Genomic DNA, 8,650 nt, shown 5'->3' on the forward strand with positions numbered 1-8,650 from the left:
GGGACTGGAGACGCGATGGGACACGCCCCCTTCGCGGGCACTCGGGGAAGTTCTCGAATCCGGGGGGCTGGCCACCCCCAATTTGAGGGCGACCTGACTTACGCGGGCACCAGGTGGTTGACCTGCACGAGGCACGAAGGCCCGGGGAGGCAGCTGTTTCTGAGAGACCCGGGGAACGTCTGCAGGAAAGCTACCTGGACGGCCCAGCACCCTAATTGCCGTTCCTTGAAACGCCATGGGAAGGCCACGGTAGAGACGCAGTGTTAGGCCAGTGACACTCGCAGGTACATGCATGTGCGCCAGAGAGCTTGCTGTCAAGCAGCCATGTATCAGTCAAAACATTCGAGCCCGGTCTGACTCCGGTCCATTAAGTCCAGTACTGGTCCATAAGTATGATTGACATGCTGAGTTCCACCCTTATCTTCTTACAGGTGCCATGTTGGCACCAAACCTGATGATCACAGTCCACTCCTTGCCAACTTGGCACTGGCACACAATTCTTTAGCCGTATGTCATTTTTAAACAAAACAAAATCATATTTGTACCCAACAGGATACAACTAAAATGTAGCAAATGATAATGTGTCACCCATTCAAACGGAGTAATCTATAAATTAACAAAACAAAAATGTTCTATGCAATTTCAGTTATGTGAATACCCACACTCTAGTCCTATCCACATATCTCCCCCCCCCATGAAAGTTTGTAAGGCAGCCATTTCATGCCTTTATTCTGCCCTCCCTCCTCCCCCCCAGTTTTGGGTATCCAATTTCTATACCGCCACTTAAATCAACCCACTGCTCTGAGGAGACAAGCATGTTCTGCAATGTGAAGAATCTTCATTCCAACTGGAACCTGGTAAAGTCCAATCAGATAGGCCATCCATACAGTCAACAGCAATACGCACCAGTTCACAGGCTCAAAAGTCTTATCTCCATCGGGTTGGGTTATGATCACCTCCATGTGGGCAGCTTTGCTTAGCCTCACCAGCGTGCCCATTGGCCGCTTGCCTTTCCACTATGGGCAGCGTCCCAAATTCTCAACAACCCTAGCCTCCTTGGGCTAGGTCATGCTGTGGGCTCAGGGTCCACACAACTCTCTCTACACATCAGACCAGGCAACCTGCTCTCGTCTTTTCTTGTAGTCCCTGTGAACCAGGTCCACAGGCATCAGTGGCCAGACTCAACCCTTGTCTCTATTGCTGCCTGTCTCCTGCTGGCAGGAGGCAGGTGGATCCAGGTGGTCACCCAGCGAGCATTTCAGGCTGCCCACAATTCGCTGTAACATCCAGTCCTTGGGAGGACAGTTCCTTCATGGTTTTTCCAGCTTCAGGAGCAAACCAGCAGTTCAAAGTTCAAAAAGGCCAAATAGCTCCTTTTTTTCCTGTCTGCCAACAGCCCTTTTAGCAAGTCATACCAAACACTCCTATACCCATTTAAAGACCCAATTTAATGTAGGCATACTCTTTTATTTTCATACTCCCCAATAATCATTTCTGTCACATTTTATCAGTAACAGTTGGCAGAAGAAAGCAGGATAAACCTAGTAGTCATATCCTCAACTTCATTCTTAAAACAAATTCAATCCTTATCTAAACTTTTCCATTCGTATGCAAAATGGCCTTAGGCCTCTGGCAGCCTCAAGCAAGGGCCAGGCCCTCTGTCAGCCATTTTGACCAGTGGCATCATCTCAGAGAAGTTCAAGGGGCGTTTTCAACCCCAGCTCAAAATTTGCATTTATCACACTCATTTTTGTCTTCTTAGACAGGAATAACTAGAGAGGACTCAAAAGTGACTTCCCATGGTCTTTCCAGTAAACTGCATGGTCACATCTGACCTCTAGGTAGCCAAAGAAGAAAAATTGTGATAAGGCAGAGGTCAGACAAGCCTCTGTTCTCATTCATGATTTGCTTGTCTTAAGGTACCTTAAAGTGTTAGGCCGGATCCAGTGCCACACATGTGTAAGCGCTTTATATCAAGAAGTAGTTATATATCGGGAAAACATCCCAGCCCAACTCAAGTCCGTAAATCCCTCTTCAGACACGTGGCCACACGCAATGATGCAGAATGCAGGAGGATCACAGGCTGGCGGGTGCAGTGTCTTGTGCATCCACTGGTGGTGGATGCGTCTCCAGGGCTCTGGCATCCATCAGGGTCAGCAAGCCAGAAAGTGAAAACCAGGGGTGGGGGTGGGGTCGTCATTCAAACTGTGACCTCATTGACAGGCTAACCTCCACCCATAGCTTCTTACAGGTGCCATGGTGGCACAAAACACTTAACTGTCACACTGAGTAATCTCTGCTACAGCAGCTATGTGTTTCTCCCAAATCTGTGTACTGTCACAGGGGAGCTCTAGAAACGGGGGGAACTAGAGAATTAGGTTGTAGAGCCTAATTAGGTTGTGGAGAGGTGCTAGGGAGAAAGAGGAGAGCCGCACACTGGAGCTGGGAGTGCTGGAGTCAAGGAACTGGAGCTGGGTGCCCAGGAGTCTCTCTGATTGAGGCTTGAGGGCACAAAGCTGCTAGAACCCACAGCTGAAAAGTAGGCTGAGAAGATGAGGGAGGAGGGTTTCTAAGCACTCTTAACCTTCTCTTCGGCCTTCTGGTCAGGCCCCCCACAGGATGCAATGGCGCAGCCCCCCCGGCTGAGCCGCTCTGCTGCCCCCTCACTTTGGGACCCAGCTTCCACTGCTCCAACCTCAGGCACCAGGCCTCGACTTTGGGAGGGTCAAGATGTACTGGCCAGATGGACTGATGGGCTACTGTACTTGGGGACCATCAAAAAGGTAAGGAAGGCTTTGGCCTCTGATCTGTCACCGTCTTCTTATCCCTTTTATAATCCTGGTGCTCTTTCATCCTCTGTGCGCACCATTCCAGGTGGACAGTGCTCGGGAAGTATGTCTGGTCCAGTTTGAGGATGATTCCCAGTTTCTGGTTCTATGGAAAGACATTAGTCCTGGTGAGACTCAAGAGGCATCCTGTGGAAACAACCTCGGGGGCCGGGATGGGAAAGGGGGCAGGAGGCCTGGCCCCCTGACACCATGTTTTCTCCCAGCGGCCCTCCCCGGGGAGGAACTCCTCTGTTGTGTCTGTCGCACTGAGACTGTGGTCCCTGGAAACAAGCTGGTCAGCTGCGAGAAGTGTCACCACGGTGAGAAGTCTGGTCCAGCTTGCTTTGGGCCTCCTCGGCTGCTTTTTGCCCTTGCCTCCTGTGCCACCTGTTCAGCCCCTAAGTCCTCTGCAACCCCGGTTCACCACTCCATCCAGTCTCCCCAGCCCTCCTTGTCTTCCAGCCCAGAAAGCCACGAGAGAGGAATGGGAGATGGGGTAGCTTTCAATGTGGTTCAGCTGCACCCTTTCGATGCCCATGTGACCTTGGGCAAGTCCCTTAGTCTCTGGAAACCTCTGTTCCCTTCACCTGTAGATAAAGAGAATAACTATGTCTCTTGTCCAGCGGGACCAGGGTCAAACGTTGAGATGGATAAGACGGTTCTTATTCGGATGCCTAATCTACACCTCGTGCTGTCTGTTAATGGTCTGTTGCCCACATCTGTCATTATTTAGCGTTTCATCAGGACTGCCATGTGCCGAGGGCCCCAGCTCCCGGAGAGGGAGAGGGCCCATCTCCCTGGGTTTGCCGCCAGTGTGTCTTTGCCATCGCCACCAAGGTACTTCCTGTTACCCTTACTGAATCTTAAGGGTAAAGTTCCCTTTTTTGTGGTAGCTCCCAGAGGAGACCTGGTGGTGTAGTGGTTATGTGTTGGGCTGCTAACCACTAGGTCAGCAGTTCAAAACCACCAGCAGCTCCTTGAGGGAAAGGTAAAACTTTCCATTCCCATAAAGGGTTCTCAGAAACTCCAGGGGCAGTTCTGCCCTGTCCCGTGGGGTCTCTACGCACCAGCATGGACTCGATGGCAGGGAGTTTTGTTGTTCAGTGGGAGCTCTGGGGCCAACAGGCTCTCCCCAGTTCTCTCCTCACTTGTCTGAAACCTCCTGCTTGTTCTGTCTGGGCAGAGAGGGGGTGCCCTGAAGAAGGGGCCCTACGCCCGGGCCATGCTGAGCATGAAGCTTTCCCTGCCATACGGACTAAAGGGGCTGGACTGGGACGCTGGACATCTGAGCAACCGTCAGCAGAGTTACTGCTACTGTGGCGGCCCTGGGGAGTAAGTAATTGGGGATAGGGTGCTGACCACTGAGTGAAGTGGGGAGGGGGCAGCCCAGGGAATGTAGAAAAAGAATGGGGGGGGCGGGAGAGGGAGTAAGTAACAAGCTGCATTTGGGGGCCGTTGGGAGGTGGGGCCTGGTGGACACTTGCCTCCCATTCCCCTCAGGTGGAACCTGAAAATGCTGCAGTGCCGGAGCTGCCTGCAGTGGTTTCACGAGGCCTGCACCCAGTGTCTGAGCAAGCCGCTCCTGTATGGTGACCGGTGAGCTCAGGAAGGAACTGCCCAGCAGCTGGGGCGCTGACTTGATCCGTGCTCCACCGCCTCAGCTGTGCCCTTCTCTCCTCCAGCTGCTCCCAGCCCCCACCTTGTTGCCCTGTCCCTGCTGCAAGCCCTCCGCAGAACATAGTTTTCCAGCAGTAGACACATTCTCTCTCTTGCCCATGTCCAGGTTCTATGAGTTTGAATGCTCTGTGTGTCGAGGGGGCCCTGAGAAGGTTCGGAGGCTACAGCTTCGCTGGTGAGCTTGGTTGGGCATGCATGACTTCTGATTCCTCCCGTCACACCCCAGTATTTCACCTATCTGGGTTCAGCACGGTGCTGAGTTGATAAGGTCAGCGGTTCTAGCCTGCCAGCTTCTTGGGAGTAAGATGAGGCTGTCCGGTCCCGTAAAGACTGACCCCTTGGAACCCCTTGAGAGCAGTTCTGCTGTGCCCTAAATCGAATCCAAGGCAGTGGTCTTGGCCCCAGTTCTGTTCCCCCTCTGGTTTTGTGATGTTTCTGTGACCTTGACAGTCTTTCTGTGCCTCCAGGGTGGATGTGGCCCATCTGGTGCTCTATCACCTCAGTGTGTGCTGTAAGAAGAAGTACTTTGATTTTGACCGGGAGATTATGCCCTTCGTTTCTGAGAACTGGGACAGTTTGCTCCTGGGGGAGGTAAGGGGTGGTGAAGCAAGCTGTGCCGCTTGAGCTGGGAGAGGGAGGTGGCGGAAAAGGGTGGTGAGAGCTTGTTGCTCCCCTGACCCTGTGCACCACCCCCCACTTCCAGCTATCAGACACCCCTAAGGGAGAACGCTCTTCCAAGCTCCTCTCTGCTCTCAACAGCCACAAGGACAGGTGAGTTGGGAGAGAGGAGGCAGTGTTAGTTGAGGCTTCAGAGAGCGAGCTCTGGGAGCCGGGGAGGGAGGGGTTGCGGCCCACCTAGAGGACGTCTCAGCAGGAGTGGGACCTTTTGCCTGGAGCACTGACCCTGTGTCATTTCTCCTTGCCCAGGTTCATTTCAGGGAGGGAGATTAAGAAGAGGAAATGCTTGTTTGGCCTCCATGCTCGGACCCCTCCCCCTGTGGAGCCCACTGGAGATGGAGCCCCCACCAGGTCACTGGTCCAGCGGGGATGGGGGCGTATCAGGGATTCGTCTGGGGAACTATGGCCATAGAAAGCTGGTGGGGGTGGTCTTTGGGGTGACCGGGAGGGGGCTGGGGGGATAAGGAGGCCTCTTACAGCTTCCCTTCAGGGCAGGGCCCTGGGGGAGGGGTCTCACGGCCCCTGGGGAAACGCCGGAGGCTGGAGCCAAAGCCTCTGAAGCGGAGGCAGAAGGGGAAAGTGGAGAAGCTGGGGCCCCCCTCGGCAGAGCAGCATCAGCCCGAGACCCTGGAGCAGAGGGAGCGGAGAGAGCGGGCTCGTCTGCAGAGGGCGCTGCAGGTACGGAGGTGGAACCCCTACAGGGCGAGTGGTTGGTGCAGGAAGAATCCAGGAGCCACTCAGTGTCTTGCTCCTTCCTTAGGCCTCAGTGTCTCCACCACCCCACAGCCCTAACCAGAGTTACCAGGGCAGCAGCGGCTACAACTTCCGGCCCACAGATGCCCGCTGCCTGCCCAGGTGGGTCAGCGTCTTCGTCAGATGTGGTCTCTGGGAACCACTTCCTCCCATTGTTGATGTCCTCTGCCGCCACCACCCCATTTCCTTTCCCTCACCCTCGGCTATCTCCTATTTGTCTGACAATAGCAACCCTGGAGAAGGTCGTGTTTGAGCTGCCTTTCCTGGGGTGGGGGTGGGGGGCCTGTTCCCCTGCGTCAGATCCTGATGACATTCACCCTCCCAAACCCAGCAGTCCCATCCGGATGTTCGCTTCCTTCCATCCCTCTGCCAGCACTGCAGGGACCTCTGGGGACGGAGAACCCCCAGACAGGTGAGTCTAGCCTCCCACACCTGTGTGCTCACATCCAGTTCTGGTCAGTCCTTGCCTGCATCTCTTTGGGTTCAATATTGCCTTCTCTTCCCCAGGTCACCCTTGGAACTTCACATTGGTCTCCCCACAGACACCCCTAAAAGTGCTCCCCACTCGATGACTGCCTCCTCCTCCTCAGTCCAGGCCCTTTCCCCAGGTCTTCCTAGACGCTCAGCAACCCCTTCTCCCCTCTGCCATAGTTTGTCTCCAGGGACGGGAGGAGGAGCCCGAGGTGGGGCTGGCACTGGCTACCTATCCCCAGGGGACCCTGTCAGGGTCCTTGCTAGGAGAGTAAGGCCTGATGGCTCTGTGCAGTACCTGGTTGAGTGGGGAGGCGGCGGCATCTTCTGAACGCCCAGCCTCTGCCCATCTCCCCACTGTCACACACACACACCCCCACACACCGGCACTTTCATACCCTGACCTCACCTGCAGCTGGGATGTACCTGGGGAGGTAGAGGGATGGGGCAGTGGGGAATTCGGGTGGGGGTGCGAGGAAGAGGCTCTCTTCGCTACCCTCCTTCATGATTCCTGATCGCCACCCCCTTCCCCTTCCTTCTTCCCATTTTTTGATGTTATTTTGTTACAGCTTTTAAAATATTTTTAAAAATTATTATTTAACCCCTGGGAGTGGAGACTGAGGAGGGGAGGGGGGAAATGATAAGGGATCCCAGATTCTGTATGATTGAAATAAAGCAAAATTAAACAACTCTAGCAGCTGAGTCATTGGGGGGGACAGACGGACACACACTTGATTAGAAGCATTTCTCGTCTTGCCAAGCACATTTGCACACATGACAAGAAAAGACAGTGAAAACTTGAGAGGGTTTAATGGGGACCCAGCCATCACCACACCACCAGGGGGTCTTGGTGCTGATGAGGGGGATCACAGTGAGGGCACAGTAGGGCTGTCCACAGTCGGGTGGTGCTGGGAGCCAGAACCCTTTGTCACCTGGTGCACCCAGTGCAGATAGGGGACATTCCCCTGCTCCACGGGCAACGCAATCACCTCAGCGACTTCGTAAGGGTGCACAGAACTGCAAACGGGGATGGAAGGCAAGAGTCACTCAGGTTTACCAGGTATTACCCCCCCTCCCCCCTTGAGACGGCCCCGGAAGTTCTCACCGAATAAATTCTGTCAAAGCTGGAACCAAGGCACTCCGCGTTTTAATCATCTAATGGGTAAGGAGAAATAGTTTGCGTCAAGAGCAGGGTAGACCAGAATCTCACGGCGCGGGCAGGAAGCAAGGGGATGTCAGGGAACAGGGTGGCTCGGTTGGCATGTTCCTCACCATTAGCACCTCGTGGTCTTCCTCAACCTTCTTTTTCCACTCGTAGCTGAAATGGAAAGGTTATGGAGAGCACACGGGGTACCCCACCAGCCCCTGGGTTAGGTTGACAGCCCACCCCTCCTGCCCCCAACCCTTGCGACTTACATGGATGTGACGTGGGGGATGAGGCTGACACAAGCGGCTAGGTGCTTCACCACCACACCCCTGAGGGCAAGGGCCCGTTGAGTGAGTGCCTCCTGAACTGGCAGCGCAGTCCAGAGGCAAGCGTCCAGAGGTGGGAGGGCACTCCCCCACCTCCAACCCGTCCCCCTGCAAGCTCACCCTTCCCCACCCCCGCCGAGGTTCCCACCTGGCGATCTCCTTGGCGGCCTTCTCATTGGGGCAGGTGACAAAGGTTACCGACACGGAGCCGGGGACATATCCGGAGCCCAGGAGCGACGGGGGGTGGGCCCGGGTACTTCCAGAGGCCGAGGCCATGGAGAAGAGGGCTCGGGGTATCCACAGAAGGCGGGAGGCCACGGGCAGGAGCGCCGGCATCCAAAGCAGCGACAGGAGCAGAACGGCCTGAGAGCAGAGGGCGACTTCGGCGTCTCCTCGAACAGCCTGCGCCCCAACAGGCACTCCGGCGCTGCCCCCCCGATCCTGCCCCCCGAAGGACTAAGTCCCCGAAGCTGGGAGACCGGCGTGCAGAAGCCGGGCGACGATTCGCTTTGACCCCCTCCCGAGGACCGGAGGGCGGGGAGGTGGGTGCGACCCCGAGGACCAGAGGGCGGGGAGGTGGGTGCGACCCCGAGGACTGGAGGGGACGGGGCGGGCCACTCACCACTCCGCCGAGCAGGATCCCTGGCGCCCGCCCCCCGCTCATGCACCCTCTGCTGGGAGAAGAGGATTACACAGCAAGGGCCCCACGTTACCCGGAGAAAGGACCCCCACCCCTGCAAGAGCGGCCGCCTCCTACCTGGGCTGCGGCC

At 55.7% G+C, this 8,650-nt stretch overlaps 2 protein-coding genes across 4 annotated transcripts; one reads left to right on the forward strand and one right to left on the reverse strand.

The window, feature by feature from the left end:
• Window positions 1-2,283: 2,283 nt before the first annotated feature.
• On the forward strand, window positions 2,284-7,097 carry PHF1 (PHD finger protein 1). Of its 3 annotated transcripts, none has more exons than XM_045292602.1 (14): window positions 2,290-2,783; window positions 2,875-2,956; window positions 3,053-3,148; window positions 3,562-3,665; window positions 4,012-4,160; window positions 4,329-4,424; window positions 4,612-4,680; window positions 4,973-5,096; window positions 5,209-5,276; window positions 5,433-5,534; window positions 5,663-5,861; window positions 5,944-6,038; window positions 6,271-6,348; window positions 6,444-7,097. In XM_045292602.1, exons 1-14 carry the CDS (start codon window positions 2,625-2,627, stop codon window positions 6,736-6,738), a joined length of 1,716 nt encoding a protein of 571 aa, XP_045148537.1. In that variant the 5' UTR covers window positions 2,290-2,624; the 3' UTR covers window positions 6,739-7,097. The 3 variants fall into 3 exon arrangements, with proteins under 3 accessions (XP_004711807.1, XP_045148537.1, XP_004711806.1); XM_004711749.3 differs by having other exon boundaries at window positions 2,291-2,783; window positions 6,268-6,348; XM_004711750.3 differs by lacking the exon at window positions 5,944-6,038 and having other exon boundaries at window positions 2,284-2,783; window positions 5,674-5,861; window positions 6,268-6,348; window positions 6,444-6,508.
• A 96-nt stretch (window positions 7,098-7,193) lies between these two features.
• Window positions 7,194-8,644, reverse strand: CUTA (cutA divalent cation tolerance homolog). Its single transcript, XM_030886208.2, has 7 exons — window positions 8,638-8,644; window positions 8,503-8,551; window positions 8,029-8,243; window positions 7,824-7,883; window positions 7,680-7,725; window positions 7,513-7,562; window positions 7,194-7,424 (listed from the first exon to the last, which is right to left on the reverse strand). Exons 2-7 carry the CDS (start codon window positions 8,542-8,544, stop codon window positions 7,274-7,276), a joined length of 564 nt encoding a protein of 187 aa, XP_030742068.2. The 5' UTR covers window positions 8,545-8,551; window positions 8,638-8,644; the 3' UTR covers window positions 7,194-7,273.
• Between the last annotated feature and the right edge of the window lie 6 nt (window positions 8,645-8,650).

The sequence above is a fragment of the Echinops telfairi genome, unplaced genomic scaffold (assembly GCF_000313985.2).
Source record: "Echinops telfairi isolate 266 unplaced genomic scaffold, ASM31398v2 ScPeMD7_655;HRSCAF=1070, whole genome shotgun sequence".
NCBI lineage: Eukaryota > Metazoa > Chordata > Mammalia > Afrosoricida > Tenrecidae > Echinops > Echinops telfairi.

What these genes read in the sequence shown, in the direction of transcription:
- CUTA (XM_030886208.2), bottom strand. Translation starts at nt 8,544, where the DNA reads ATGAGCGGGGGGCGGGCGCCAGGGATCCTGCTCGGCGGAGTG. An exon ending in ATCCCCCACGTCACATCCAT is followed by an intron (nt 7,726 to 7,823) that starts GTAAGTCGCAAG and finishes TTTCCATTTCAG; the next exon opens with CTACGAGTGGAAAAAGAAGG. An exon ending in AAGACCACGAGGTGCTAATG is followed by an intron (nt 7,563 to 7,679) that starts GTGAGGAACATG and finishes CTTACCCATTAG; the next exon opens with ATGATTAAAACGCGGAGTGC.
- PHF1 (XM_004711749.3), top strand. Translation starts at nt 2,625, where the DNA reads ATGGCGCAGCCCCCCCGGCTGAGCCGCTCTGCTGCCCCCTCACTTTGG. An exon ending in CGGAGGCTACAGCTTCGCTG is followed by an intron (nt 4,681 to 4,972) that starts GTGAGCTTGGTT and finishes CTGTGCCTCCAG; the next exon opens with GGTGGATGTGGCCCATCTGG. An exon ending in CTCAACAGCCACAAGGACAG is followed by an intron (nt 5,277 to 5,432) that starts GTGAGTTGGGAG and finishes CTCCTTGCCCAG; the next exon opens with GTTCATTTCAGGGAGGGAGA.